Source organism: Pogona vitticeps, chromosome 1 (genome assembly GCF_051106095.1).
Source record: "Pogona vitticeps strain Pit_001003342236 chromosome 1, PviZW2.1, whole genome shotgun sequence".
Lineage (NCBI taxonomy): Eukaryota > Metazoa > Chordata > Lepidosauria > Squamata > Agamidae > Pogona > Pogona vitticeps.
In genome coordinates this window covers 120,459,542-120,475,368 of record NC_135783.1, presented here as the reverse complement: position 1 = coordinate 120,475,368, position 15,827 = coordinate 120,459,542, and the positions used below count along the sequence as shown (strand labels likewise).

General features: G+C 40.6%; 1 protein-coding gene across 1 annotated transcript in view; it reads right to left on the bottom strand.

Moving 5' to 3' along the window:
* The window catches only part of LOC110073003 (eyes shut homolog), a 112,517-nt gene that overhangs the window by 37,659 nt on the left and 59,031 nt on the right, over positions 1 to 15,827 (bottom strand). Inside the window, exon 6 of the mRNA XM_078386662.1 lies at positions 2,519 to 2,631. Within this exon, the coding sequence (XP_078242788.1) occupies positions 2,519 to 2,631 (113 nt within the window). The remainder of the gene's footprint in view (positions 1 to 2,518; positions 2,632 to 15,827) is intronic.

Below are 15,827 nucleotides of genomic sequence, written 5' to 3'. Positions count from 1 at the left end.
CTATGTCCTAGATAGTTAAAGAACTGCCCAGATATCTTAAAAAAGGAAAATGTGAGATTGTTCTGATGTGACAAGTCAGAGCAACCAACCATTTGCTTTTAAACGATTTTGCATTTATGGGACCAAAGAGGTCCAACAGTGATGAAAGTGTCTGTAAAAATCACTACCATTATTGCTCTTGGTGTTTAATGTCTGGGTATTAACACTCTGAGCATTTTTGCTGATTTTTTTTAAAAAAAGAGGCCTTAAGGGTGTATGTGTGCGAGTGAGTAAATGTTTTAAATGACATATTATGAGTGAGTAAATGTTTTAAATGACATATTATGTATGTTATATTATTGTGTTTTATTATTCATGTAAGCCGCCCCAAGTAGACTGTCTAGAGGGGCGGGGTATAAGCCCAATAAAAGTAAAGTAAAAGACCTAAATGTTACTTACCAAGTCTTAGAGTTCAGTCACATTGTCCCCAAAGATACAGTATGTAGTTCAGTGCTCTGTGTGATTGCACCACCTTAGAGTGCCCGTTCACAACTGTTTATTTAGAAGCACTCATTCTCTCATACAGCTTACACCTGGAGAAGTCTTCTCCCTTTTTGGTAACCATTACAATCACAGAAACATCCATACAAAAGATCTCGCACATGCATTCTGCAATGGGACATTTGTATACCTGGTGCCTGCCTTACACCTTTTTTAAAAAAATCATCTCCAAGGGCTGAGGAAGACAAACCAAAGCTTGGGAAAGGGATTCTTTGGACTACAACGGATGGAACTCCGCAGCCAACAAAGCCTCTGGAGAATGTACAGAGTTGCAGCTGAGGCCAAAAATCAGCTGGGGTTGTCACCTTTTTTGCTGGACTCTTACTTTTGTGTGACATAAAGATTTGTAATATGAGCTTCAATAAGAAGACGACGACGACAATGATGAAGAAGTAGTCAAGTTAAAAAAAAAGTCAAGAGGTAGCATTGTTTCCAGTTGATATATGGTAGGAGGGGGATGCCAGAATCCTACAGGTTTGCTATCGAAGTGTAAGTGCAATAGTAGAAATCACAGCCATTTTTAAACTCATGCAGCAACTCGCGTGACTAGCTGCAAACAAGGGACACACACTGCAACTTGTTAACCAATAGCAGTTTGCTGCTACGGTCTATGAGCTTGCGCTGAATGAGGCAACCAACCAATGGGATTCTGGCCAAAGTGTTGAAAAACTTTGTTAGCAGAGTTACTGGATGCTATGCAGTGATTAAATGCACAGAACATTACTGAAAAAGACCAAAAGAAAGAAAGAAAGAAAAATAAAAACTGATAGGCCATCAGAGGCTTGGAGAACATAAAATTGCCCATCTCTATTCCATTAAATCCGAAAATAGCATTTTAATTTGTTGTTTATCTACCTATTGCAGGTTAAATGTCATACATGGCTGCAAAAGCCAACAATTACACTCCACTTCCATTTCATCTAAGCCAGGAATTAGCACCATAATACAGGATGCTTGCCTGCATGGGTTTAAACCTAGAAGAAGGCAGTTAACATTGAATCAGGCAGACCCAATTTCACTGGTGATAAATCTGGCACCATAAAAAAGAAGAGGATATTAGAAATGAGGAATATAAAAGGCCACATCTGCTGAATACTGAACAACACCTTCCTTTTATATAAATAAATAAATTGCTGACACTTTCAAAACAGTTTTAGAATTTCTGTTAAACCGTTCAGCATATTATACAGCTGGAAAGAATTCTTTAACTTAACTGTAGATGCCAAACGAAATGACAGTATTTACTGTAAAGAGTGACTACACAATATATCTCTTTGCTACCAAAACATCATGTATTATTATAAATAAAGTAATTACAGCTTGACTCCACTGGTCATGGCCTGGGAGGCAGTTCGTGCTCCCTGTCCTTTCTGTGCTTTCCCGTCCCCTCCCCTCTGATGCCCTGTGCAAGCTCAAGAAAACTCCATCCCAACTTCAAGGCTATCATATCTAACAGCGACTCGGTCATCAGAAATTCAATGGATGGGACTGTCACCTCACTGCATTTCCATGGTAGGAAGAGCTGTGCCTGTTGAATTTTTTGACTATTAAACACCGGAAAGCAAGGAGGAGATGGTGTTTATTTTCCACCATCTGGCATTATTAGAGCCCAACAACATTCCTCCTACTATTCACATGCAATATTAATAGGGATTCTAATATGCTGAGGTGAAATCCACAGAACTCTCCATTTTCCCTCCCTCAACCACCCAAGTATTTTTCCCTTTAGTTTTTATCTTGTATTCTTTTCTCTTTTTTTCTGTTGCCGCCACTGAGTAGAAGCTCAGCAAATGTAAGGTGTCAAGCTTAATTGGACATACCGTATGCAGTTTAAAAAAAATTAGGAGTAGGAGTAGAATGCTAGGAAAAACAAAAGATACATACTGGACATCATTCTTCTATGTCTCTTTCAGACTACTCAAAAACACGGGGAAGGATTGCTTTCTTTTGTTTGGAATGGATGCAGAAGGTGGTTTACCTGCAGCTTTTGATATTGTGTCTGTCCAGAGCCTTACGAAAGGTGAACGGTCCAATGTTATTGATTTCTGTAATTTCTAGACAGCCAGTAAAATTGCACATGGATCCAGTAACCTAAGAGGGAAGGAGAGAAATTCAAAAGAATTAGACATGTCTCATACCCGTGGTAAGAGGTCAACCCAGCTCTGGAACCATGTAGTTCCCTGCTGTGAGGAATTCATGGTACCCAGAGAAGGAAAAAAGTCCTGCTAACAGTCCTCCTCATGGTAGCAAGCAAATTAGATAGAAAATTTGCTTTATATCAAACGCTGAATCATGAGCATTTCAAAACATATTTTAACATTTATCTGGACCTACTAAATTAAAAGATGCCTGCTTCTTGGGAGGAAAGCAATGACAAACCTTGACAGCATCCTAAAAAGCAGAGACATCACCTTGCCAACAAAAGTCCCCATAGTCAAAGCTATGGTTTTTCCTGTAGTGACGTACGGAAGTGAGAGCTGGACCATAAAGAAGGCTGACCACTGAAGAACTGATGCTTTTGAATTGTGGTGCTGGAGGAGGCTCTTGAGAGTCCCCTGGACTGCAAGGAGAACACACCTATCCATTCTAAAGGAAATCAACCCTGAGCGCTCACTGGAAGGACAGATCCTGAAGCTGAGGCTCCAGTACTTTGGCCATCTCATGAGAAGAGAAGACTCCTTGGAAAAGACCTTGATGCTAGGAAAGTGTGAAGGCAAGAGGAGAAGGGGACGACAGAGGATGAGATGGTTGGACAGTGTCATCGAAGCTACCAGAATGAATTTGACCAAACTCCGGGAGGGAGTGGAAGACAGGAGGGCCTGGCATGCTCTGGTCCATGGGGTCACGAAGAGTCAGACATGACTAAACGACGACGGACCTACTAAAGGATCAGCATGCTTTTTTCAGTGAACATATGTGAAACAATATAAAAGGTGAACGTATTAAAATGCAAGAGAGGCTGCCCAGCTAAAGGTAAGCACCATTAAATCCAGTAGGTTTAACTGGAAAGGACAGCATGCATTTTTGTGTGTCTTTGTACATGCACTCACCTACACCGAGAGTCACATTACTTAACCTTGTCTTCTATTTAGACATCCTGTTTTATGCAGGTATCTGCACATGCATAACCCTGCTGCTGTAATAAATGAGTCTTTTCTTTTGGCTGAATCATGCCCAAAATACAGCAAAGAATTGGTACATTTAAACTTGGCCATGAACCAGGAAAAGAGAAATTGTGCACTGTTTCACAGAAATATATATATACTTGCTTGAATTATTCAGAGGATATGAAACTTCATATAAGCTGTCTGGATAGCTCAATGAGTTAGGTATCGGGCTGTAGTCAGAGGTTGGGAGTTCTATTTCCCACTGTGCATCTCAGAAGAGCCAGCCGTATAGCCTTGGTGTGAGGGCCTCCCATGATTGACACCACAATAAATAAATATATATAATTTTAAAAGCAGTTTACAATCTTGAGTTCAGTTATCCTAAGAACCAGTCTGGAAGGAAGACCATCTACTCTAGTGCAGAGAGATGAGCCAGAAATAGCAAGTAGCAACAAAAAAATGACATGTTGTGGGACTCCAGAACAGCCTAAATGGGAACAACCTTTGGGGACAAAGAATCATAAGAATGGGACAACCCCAAAGTTTGTGTAGCCTTTTCCTTGGAATTTATAAGATCCATTTACAGTGGGTCATCAGATAGCTAGCAATCTGACAATGTTCTAGCCAGATACAGCATTTGAGGTGGGGAGCAAAACTCCTGAAACTAAGGTTGTGTCTACACCACTGGTTCTTAACCTTGGGTTACTCAGGAGTTTTGGACTGCAACTCCCAGAAGCCTTCACCACCAGCTGTCCTGACTGGGGTTTCTGGGAATTGCAGTTCAAAAGCATCTGAGTAACAAAGGTTAAGAACCACTGCTCTAGAACAGTGGTTCTTAACCTTTGTTACTCAGATGTTTTTGGACTGCAACTCCCAAAAGCCTTCACCATCAGCTCTGCTGGTTGGGGTTTCTGGGAGTTGCAGTTCAAAAGCATCTGAGTAACAAAGGTTAAGAACCACTGGTCTACACAACAGGGGGGGAAAGCATGTTGATCCGCTATTAATTCACACCTGGGGATTTGGGGTTCTCTGGGTAAATTTGGTTTAGCTACCCTGAAAAGAGTTGGAAAGAGAAAAAGGAGGAAATTGCTCATCAACATATTTCCAACTTCTTACAGTATTTCTGCTGTCTCTTATTCTTTATTTATTTAGCTTATAGACTGCCCAACTTTGTGAGATCGCTACTTGGGGCAGGTGACATGATATAAAATAAACCGTACAACCAAAATTAGATTCAAAGGGAATACCCTTGGTACCTTAATCAATCAACATTAAGAAAAAAAGACAACCCACAGGTGATTAATAACTTGAACCAATTACAAAATCGTAACAGAATAAATAAAATATGCAATATATACTAGATAATAAATGAAAAATTATTAAAATACTGCCAAATCCAAATCACAAATATGGGTCACAAACAATGTTCCCTCTAAGCTGTGCAGCACTGTTTTGGTGCTGCACACCCATAGTCAGTGTTCCCATTCACTTGATTCCTGTCGTGGCCAGAATTTCATGCATGTGAGGTGGGGTTTCCGCTCAGTACTGGTGAAAAATTAGAAGGAAGGTTGGTCACAAAAGATTAACACTGAATGTTGCCAGAGGCCTCCCTAAACAATTCTGTCTTTAGTGATCTTCTGAAAAACTGTGGGGAGGGGGGCAGTCTAACCTCTAAAGCAGTCGTCCCCAATCTTTTCCAAACTGTAGACTGGTTGGGGAGCAGGGTCCGTGTGTGAGTGGGGCACCTGTGTGCACCCATGGGTGTATGGGGTGTATGCAGAGGGCGGGAGATCTGTTTCCGTTGCTCAATCCTGCTAAGGCCACAGCCTGGTACCGGGCCGCCGAATGGGGGTTGAGGACCCCAGCTCTAAAGAACATTTGTCCCACAAGGAGAGAGACAGTGAGGAAAATAACCAATTCTTAGTTATGGCTTTCTTTATTTCTCTTGGAGTAGACACCCTCAGTAATGAGGCCTGAGATGAATGGGGCGATGAGGTAGATATTTTAGAAAATGATATTTGATGTTTATGAAAGTTTTGATTGTCTGCTAGTGACCACCTGGGTTGTCTCACAGCATTTATCCTCATTTGAATATTTTAAATAGACTTTCATTATAATTTCCCCTCCTTGGGGTTCTAAACTAGGCAAGACAAATAGAATGTCATAGAAACAGGAACTCCTTAAGTGCTTACAAGATTTCTGATTATCATAGCACAAGCTTTTCTCACCTCCCGTAACTTTCACAATAGGTTCCTTTTATGATTGGTAATAAGGAGGTAAACATGGGCTTTCTTAACAATTCTGATTCCAAGACTGAAAGAATTCAGCTTCCACCGATGTGCTATTGCCACCCCAACCCCGGAATAAAGACACGAGACAGTAGATTGGATTAAATGCGGGCCACACTTTATTTAAATAATGAATTCCGTAAAATTGCCTTTCGGCCAGTTAAAGAATATGGGGGCCTGCTGTAGTGCGGAAAGCTGGTTAACTGGGGGTATTCCCATACCACCTGATCAATAAATGGGCGAGTCCCCAGCCCCCAAGCTCTGGTGGTCCCGAGACCACAGGATCCTGGCTAGCCGCTAATAAACACCCCCAGACCTCAAGACATCTTTGACTGATGACTGTTGGTCCGGAAGTGGCCCAGCACATCCTCCCCCCACAGGAACTGTAATCGCACAATCCGCAATACCAGAAGGTCAGATGCGCTGTTGGCTTACCTGATTTTACAAATTGGGATACACCGAAATACCGGTTATTTCCGCACTACCCACCAGTGCGACCAAATTAATTTCCACCAAAAGCCAACAACCCTCATCCAGTGTGGGATAGGCAAAAAATACCCCCATCCAAGGCCAATCAAGATGGAGGTCAAAAATTCCTATCCGGCCCCAGATGGTGACCAGAAAAACTCACACTAGATTTAGGGAGGGCGGGTAGGTGCCCGGAAAGAAGAGGACAACATGCGCTGGGTGAGTCACCTAAATAGGTTCCTCTCTCCCCCCAACCATCACGTGTCCCTGTAATGTCTCTGCCTTTTCCGGGGTGGGAGGCAAACAACGCTCGCTTGCTCAAAGTCTGCAGACTTAGCAGCCAGCTAAATCTTTGTATCACTTAGTTTGACACTCATTGATATCTATCTCTGCAAAAGAATACTATCTTGAGTAGTGGAGGGTGGCACTCAGCAAAAGTGATGCACATGTGGAACTCTTGCACCACAGAAGATGATTAGCGCCATCAAAATAGGTACCATCATCACCTGTCTTACCAAATTGCTAGCACACAACATCAACATGCATGTAACATTTTGCTCTTTGTGTATGTCTCTGGATCAGGGTCAAAATTACTATTTAATTTTAATAAACAGAGACAGGCCTGCACTTATATTTTAATGATATCAGAGGTATAATGTTGACATCAAGTTCGTAAGGAATTATTAATTGATTCTTGAGATGAATAATCCTGCCAAATCATATATTGGTCCCATGATAACAAGCTGTAACTGGATTCTTTAAGAAGTTCTGTTTTAAGCTTCTGGGTGGTTTGATGAATCTTTCAACCCTCCTTCTTCCAGTATCTCCCATATGCTAATGTTTCCAGTCAAAATCTTGTTATTGTTAGCAAAAGAAGCAAAACAACAAGCTGTGATAAAACTGTCAAAGGTCAAAAGCACCCCCATTATAACACTTACATCAGTGGCTGTCTTCATCCCCGTTCTTTCAGCATTTCTAATGTCAAGTTAGTGTGGGCAAAATCATCACCATAGCAACCTGAAATCTATATCACATGCTGAAGAGCAAATTAACAAGGCAGTTTGGGAATAGATAAAAAAGAAATTGGGGGGGGGGGCAGAAAGAAAGGTTATCAGCATCTTCTTGAAATTTTATTCTTTGTGTGTGTGTGGTTGTTGTTGTTGTTTTTAATGTTACAGCATGATTGACAGAAGCCAAGCCTGAGTTACATGGCCAGTTCCTCTGGATTTGTGCGTCTGTATATGTCAGACATAGTGCTCCCCCCCAATTAAAGATAGAGTAATTATGAGTCTTGCCTTCTTGCCCTGAGCACCACAGTCTCACAACCATTCCTGTCAAACAACACTCACCCACATGGGGAAAGCTGGGCTAAATGAGCTGCAGGACGTATACATAATTTGAGAAGCTGTTTATGGGTAATGGTGGCTGTTAGAAGGGAAGAAATGGGAATGAATGCTTCTGACCTTTAAAAATTTGCCCCAGAAGTGTTGAAGACCTGTTATATCCATCAGAACTAGTTATTACGCTAAGGTTTTTCATCAGTGTTTTCACATTTAAATTCATTTAAGATTTTTTTAAAGTGTATCTAGACACATGGAAAAGCTTCTTTTGTGAAAAGCTTCAACATTAGTGCTACTAATTTAGCAAGTAAGGTTTTTCTGTCTTCAAGGCAAAAAAAAAATGGCCAGAATAGTCACATTTCATTTTCTTTAAAATTGCATAGTAATGCAATGCAATCCTAAACCTTGGAGAAAGTTAACTGCAAGGTTTGTAAGCAGCAGCGTTCCCTCTCCATGGTCAGAGAGAACGATATAACCCTTACAAGTCTCATAATGGTAGTAGACATCTCCACTGTCATCACTGGTCAACCAGTAGTTGTCTGATGGAATTAGATTAGAGCAGGCCACTGATACACAAAATCCTGTTCCCTCTTGTCCACCAAATGGAGCCGATATAGTTAATTTTCTCCCATGGACAACAGTGGGATGAAAACAACCACCACAAAAGAATCAGAGGGGAAAGGTAAAACCAAGCTTCCACTCACACCTTCCATTCTATGTATAGAAAGGGCTCAGATGGCAGTAGGAAATCCACCAAGAATAACCAGTAGGAGATCCACCAGGTAGTCTGCACCACCAGATCCATCCTGGCCTAATCAGGACATGCACACCCTATGGCATGCCCTACCTGCCTATGCAAATACACACAAAGAGCTGACTTGATTAGCAGCCCCATCTGATGTGTTCTTAATCTGGAGGCAGCAGGGGAGCTGACCCTTAAAAACTACAAGTTACTAAGGCAGGGGCTGTAACTGATCTATAGGCCATCTTTATCTGCTTCACCTACAGAAAACAACAGACCATCAACTCTGTCTGAAATACTCTGTGATAGGCTAACTGTGGACATGTTACAAAGGCATGAACAATCATTGGCAATTAACATGTTAAAAGAATCAGGGCTTAGGAAGTTACTTTTAAAAAGGAGCTTGTGTCCATTGCTTATTACATTGTCTGAACAGTAGCCTGTTATTGTTACTGATTACAACACTGACTTTTTTTTTGGGGGGGGGAGTTACTTATTGCCATTTTTTTCGGGGAAAGAAACTCTTGGGATTGATAAAAAGATGGCATAAAACTTGAAAAATCCCTGACAAAGTGCTTCTAAAATGCCTTTTAATTCCCCTTAAATAACTTTTGAAAGCAATTGAAGAACCTTACCTATCACACCAATATAGTAACTTTGATACTGCTTGTCATGCTGCTTTTGGAAACACCACCATTACTCCAAAATGTAATTACATTACTTGTCTTTGTTTCTTCCAAGGTCTGACACAAATGATAGTAACTGGCTCTTAGCAGTCGGAGAGCAATGGTGAATGTAGTACACTGAAGGCAAACCCATGGATCTAAAGGCACCTAAGATGGCCTCTATGAATGACTAAGGGTGCAATTACATGGTGAGAAAAGCATGCATCTGATCCCATCAGAAAGGGTTGCTTTCACAGGAGAGAACTCGCTTCAGTCCAGCCCCAAAGAGTAGACCTACAGATGGACCCAAAAGCCCCAGCTTGGGCATGGACAGGCTGGAGCACTATCCCCTTTACATCATGAGATCACCAAGAAATAACTCTCATGGATCACTCCATCCGCGGTCAAAAATGTGAGCTATATGCCTACGTATGTAATCGCACCCTGAGTTATTACCATGCTATGAGAACACTGATGCTGAAAGTTTTGGTCGAGTGGGAGGAAACATAATTAAATTGTAAACAACACAGAGAGTGCTTTTACCACCATGGGGTGGTATATAAGCAGCACACTTTGGTTTACTGACTATCCTTCACTCCTGAATGTATTCTGTACATCTTTTCCAATATGTAACAAAGGCATTCTCAACACCTGTTTCAAATTGGAATGTACACGTTGTTGTACATCCATCTCCACCTCCTTCATGATTGCCACCATCCCTCTTATAAATGCAAGTGTACTTCCAGATTTTGACCAAGCAGAATATTTCAACATCCCTTTTGAAAAATTCTAAGGAACAAATTGCTGCTTTTCGTTGTAATATGTGATTTCTGGAGACTTCTTTGCCTTATTAATTTCTCCCTGGTCCAGATCTCTCATTAGTTTCTGCTGGCCAATCCAGTTGGTTCATTGACAACATTCCTCTTTCTGTTTCTAAGCACTGAAGGAGTTGATTTGGAGGCCTAGAGATGCCTCTGCTATCATGACTTTTCCTTCCCACCACTACTATTTGGGGCCCTCCGGGCTTTTCTTGCTAGGCAAGAACTAGCTTCTTGGAAGCTAGTTCTTCTCTTTCTAGATTGTACGTACGTTACCATTAATTGTAGGGATGAATGCCAGGAAACCTTTATAGCCTTTATGGTAGATTATCAATGTTGCCCGAATACGTTGGCTGAGTTGTGATAACGGCATAGGCATTATGTTGCTTAGGGAACCAATCTATCTGCTGTCCAATTTTTGTGAGGGATGAGGAATTTGTCAGTTTAGCCAAGGTTAAAAACCTCATAGTCTGAAGACTGGGAAGAGGTCCCAGAATGTATGAAAGCCAAGGGGGTAAGCATGGAGATTGAAGGGAAAATGCAAAGCTGGAAATAGGCTTACAAATAAATTGGTTACATATATTCAGCCTTTGGCTCTTTGCTTGCACTTTTTAGTATAATCACATAGATTTATGCAGTTTGCCAAGTTCAGGGCATCACATGTGAACAAACTGTGGCACACATATGTATGTCTAGATATATTTGATAAACTTTAGCCATGCTGGATGCCATAGCAAACAATAACAAAAAGGAAAGGAAAACACCCATGATGGCTTTGCATTTCTCCCCCTCTTGCCTACCAGAAGCTGGAGGGCAAGACTCATGGCCTGGTTGAGGGCTTCCAAAATGGCCGCTGGTTAGTCAGTGTGTGAGCTGGCCTTCAGTCTCATTGAACAGGTCTCCTCTTACATTCTTGTATTCTAATAACTTAGCCCAAAAAGAAGGGGGGGAAAAACAGGACAGCTAACAATTTTCAAGTTTTACAGCAGTCTGTATAAAGTGTAACTTCCCTCCTTTCTTCCAAATCCCTCCTTTCAAATCCCTCCTTAAAACCCAGTCTTTTCACATGGAATTTCATTTAGCATCTTATTCTCAGCCTGTCATCTCATTCCTAGTTTCAGTCAATCTCTAGCTACATTTCTGCTACTGTTTTCTATACACAATATGAAACAAATGCAGACGTCTTAATAAGTGTGCTAGAAAGAACTTGAGATGATGATGATAATGATGATGATGATGATTTAGTTAACATGGGAAAAAGCTAAACCAACAGATTCACCAGCCCGCAAAGAGGATTTTGAATGCTTAGTTCTTAAAAACCTGGGTTTGGATCCTTGTCTACACAGCCATGTTGGCAGGCCTTATGTCTCCCTAGCTGGCTTCTCATCTTCAGCAGCCTCCATGGCAGGGAGACACAACATTTCCCCATCTTTTGCAGTGGCCAGGGTCAAACCAATACCTTTTGTTGCTTGAGGTAGAGCAACAAATGGTAGCTCCCCTGAAAGCCAGGATAACTAGGCTGATATTCTGTACCTGTATTGCGGAATATCAAGTTACAAAGAAACTTGACATTACACAAGCAGTAGCTGTACATGGAGGTGCTATTCACGAATTGCGCAATCAAGTCATGCAAGCTTAGCTCCCTGGCAAATCTATGCCTGCATAACTTTACGTAATGAAGACCTACAGAGTTATTTGGGCAGCTCAGCCCTAAAAGCTCATGAGTGTATTTCCTCAGAGTAAAACTATATATAAAACAGCCTTCCTTGTGCACCCCTCTAAAGTCAGCTCTCTCTGCTGTATACTGCACTCTGCCTTATGGCAAGGGCTGATGAAGTTTTCCATTCCTGTCTTCTCCTGCCTTCTGGCTGCTCTTGGTCTATCTTTAATCCTAATTACTAGAAAGAGATCAATATCAATTTCCCCTCCTCATCTTTGAACAGCATGAAATGAAAAAAGAACAGGCAGTCCAAGAATAATGTGTCAGATAAATTGTGCTGTGTTTGATATGTTACTAAAAGTTCAAAAATGCCAAACCAATTTCAGAAGTGCTTCTCTCTGATCCAGGAATCTGTAGCACAGCAATTTAGAGTAGGAGTGGGCACATGTAATGCTGATGGACTAAGCAGTGCCATCATCATTGTCGTCACTGCTGTTTTCCTATCCCACCTTTCTGTCACAAATAGCTCTCAGAGTGACTAACTGTAATTAAATGCAGATTAAAAACAAGACATTTATCAAGACGCAACACCAAAAACAATCCATTTAAATCACAATTAAAACAGACTTATCAAAAACAAACAAACCTAGAACTCAACCTGTTAACCTTATCATGAATATCACCAGTAGTGGGCTAGTTTATTTGCCTGCCTCAATAAAATAATTTTTCCCTGTTTATGGAAGTATAGCAGACTGGAAGGCAACCTAGCTACTCTGAATAGACAGTCCCAGAGTCCAAGAAGTACTGTAGGTAGAGAAGATGCAACCAAGGGCATCCAGAGGTGGAGTTTGAAATCTACATTTATTATTGGGGTTTGCTGCCTACATTTCTGAACTCACCTTTAAGAAAGAGATCTAGCACAGACATTTGCCATGACTTTTTTGACTTTCATTCATTCATTCATTCATTCATTCATTCATTCATTCATTCATTCCATATATACATATTCTGCACTATTCTCAAAATATTGGGGCATAGCCTGACAAATACTAGTTCAGAATGAAAGCTAGCATATTTTTTTTAATTAATAGACCAATAAAAGTATCACTTGCCCTTGCTTTTATATTGTGTAAGAACCACATAGTTTTGTTTGATTTTTCCAAAGTCTCACAGTGGTTACTGGAAAGCTTTTCCTTGCAGCTTTATTATATGTGGCATTGATCGTAAAGATAAGCAGCGTTTTCTGATCTGGTTAAAAATGGACAAGGTAATCTTTCAAATAGCTTGCTGCCAATTCATATAAGGCTTTATAGGTCATAAACAACAAAGGAGTCACAAAGTCCCAATAACACACCTTGGTCAATCTTGGAACAGATTAAGTTTTCAAAACATTTTCATTGGCAACCCTGTATACCAGTGGTTCTTAACCTTTATTACTCGGATGTTTTTGAACTGCAACTTCCAGAAACCCCAGCCAGCACAGTTGGTGGTGAAGGCTTCTGGGAGTTGCAGTCCAAAACTCCTGAGTAACCCAAGGTTAAGAACCAGTGCTGTATACAATACATTGCATGTTATGAACTTATGCATCACTATGGCCATTTATCTGCAGGAACCAGTGCAGTTTGAGAAGTGGTCTCAGTGGCTCTAAATCACACCTGTCATTAAATTCTGTCCAGAAGTGATCTAGATGTATTTGGGTCCTGGAGTATCTCATTTTTAGAAAGCAGATGGTTCTGCCTCCTAATTCTGAGGCTCTTGCTGTCTCTTCCTGGTTTCTGTTCCTAATGTGCAAGGAAAGCAAATATTTGCAACAGTTTCCTCTCTACTGCATTGAATGATTGGTAGACCATAATGTGACAGGGGAAAACTGGCCACATATTCCTTTCTGTTGCCCAGTTCACTATCTTTATAGGGAAGGAGAAGAGTGAGAGTTTCATATAGGCTATGTGAATCCACCTGTATGCTGATCAGGGATGGAGATAATTGTTGGACCACAACTGACATGTTTCTTTAATAGGCCAACTAATGAGGGTCACACTTCAACATCTGAATAGCTCAGTCATTTAGGTCTCTGGCTGCGGAGCCAAAGGTTAGGAGTTCAATTCCCTTTTAAAATTTTTTATTTTTAAACTACTTGGAATAGGGTAGGGAATACAAAAGGTAAAAGGAAATGGAAAGGATGGGAAAAGGGTTTTAAGGGTAGGAGAGCACAGAATATACAAGCATCCAATCTATTCATTTTTCAATAAAAAAATCAACTTTCTACTTTTTTTGACTGTTTGATTACCCTCTAACTATCAGCTTACATTTATGTTTTAGTTTAAATCTAAGTTACTCCAACACTATCAGGAAACTGAGACCAATTGTAAAATACATCCCCTCTTTCAATTTCCTTCTGTCTTGGACATACGTTCAGCATGCCTGAAAAAGTATCTATTTCTATCACTTCCCATATTTTCTCAGTACACTTCTCTTGTAGGAGTTCAATTCCCCATTGTGCCTCCTAGACAGGGGCTGGACTCAATGATATACAGTGGTGCCTCGCATAGCGATATTAATTCATTCCGCAAAAATTGCTGCAGAACGAAAACGTCGCTATGCGATATTAAAAAGCCAATAGAAACGCATTAAAATATGATTAATGCACTCCTATGGGCTTAAAACTCACCTTTAAGCAAAGATCCTCCATAGCACCGCCATTTTGGTGCCTCTAAAGCGAGGAATCAGTCCCTAAACACAGCGGGCAACCATTTTGTTTGCCCGACGGCCATTTTGAAACCGCCGATCAGCTGTTAGAAATTATCGCTTTGCAATGATCGGTGCCTGAAGCAGGGAACCGATCATCGCAAAGCGAAATTCCCCCATAGGGAACATCGCAAAGCAATCGCTTTTGCGATAGCAAAAAATGCGTCGGAAAGCGATTTTGTTGTAAAACGAAGCGATCGCTATGCGAGGTACCACTGTATAGGGTCTATTCTAACTTAGTATATTCTAAGATATTCTAAGTCTGAGTCCTAAATTCAGTACATCCAAGTCATGAGCCTGTCTTCAAGCAGAGTGCAACCCCATTCAGCACAGACTGAATTCTTATTCCCTGTTCTGCCTCTCAAACAATCAGGAGTAGGGTTCCTCCCCCCCCGCCACCCCAGGTATGTAACAGAACTTCAGTTTATTCATTATCCATTACAAGCATTAGTGATTTCAGACATGCAACAAGACGAGATTCCTTAGATTTAGATGGAAATGAAAGAGAGAATTTGGTGTCATCAGGATACTGGTTTTATCAGTACCTGTAAAATGAATCATTACATGTGCTCGAATCATTTCCAACTTATGGTGGCCTTAACAGGGTTTCTGTGGTATGTGGAATGTTCAAAAAATGGTTTATCATTGCAGCCCCTTAGTGAGTTTTCATTGCTGAGCAGGGATTTGAAGCCATGTCTGCTGATTTCTAGTTTGATATGCTATCTACTACCCCACAGTGGCTCTCAACGTCAACCCTGCTGAACATTTTAAAATGGAATTCTGAAAGCACACATACCAAGTTAGTGTTTGTGATCACTAGCCATACGTGTACAAATGAAGTTAGTCTGTACTGATTATATAACTTTAAACAGATAAAAATGGCCATAAAGTTTAGCCTCCATTATTTAATTTGGGGAAAATGTCTTGATGATTCTATGTATAAAACTCATTTTATAATACTCCAGAAAGTAACTTAGGGTTCACACACAACTTACTGCTTTTGAACATACATTTCTTCTGCTTGCTTGATTTTTACAATAATAATATGATAGAGCTAGTTTCCTGTAATTCTTTCTTGTTTTGCTTTTCTAAAGAATAAGATACAAAACACACCTGATTTACATTACAAACAAAGAGGTTGATCTCAGTAAACTACTGTAATGTTCTAAAGCTCTGCTAGGAAGAATAAGTGTACAAGTAGCTCTTGCAGGCCCTGTTCCATACTCCCCAATTTTGGATGGCTTCCAATAGCAATTTCTTCCCATTCCCAGTTCCTGTGCTCTATTGAACTGGAAACCAGGGAAGCACTGGTGTATTTGTACATAGATAGTTAGATCTGCACATTTGGCTTCTTGTGTTACCAGCTACCTAAGTATGGATTCTTGCCCATACTCATCTTTAACTGATTATGATTGATCTTGAATATTTTGTTAAAGACAAATGTATGGCTAAAA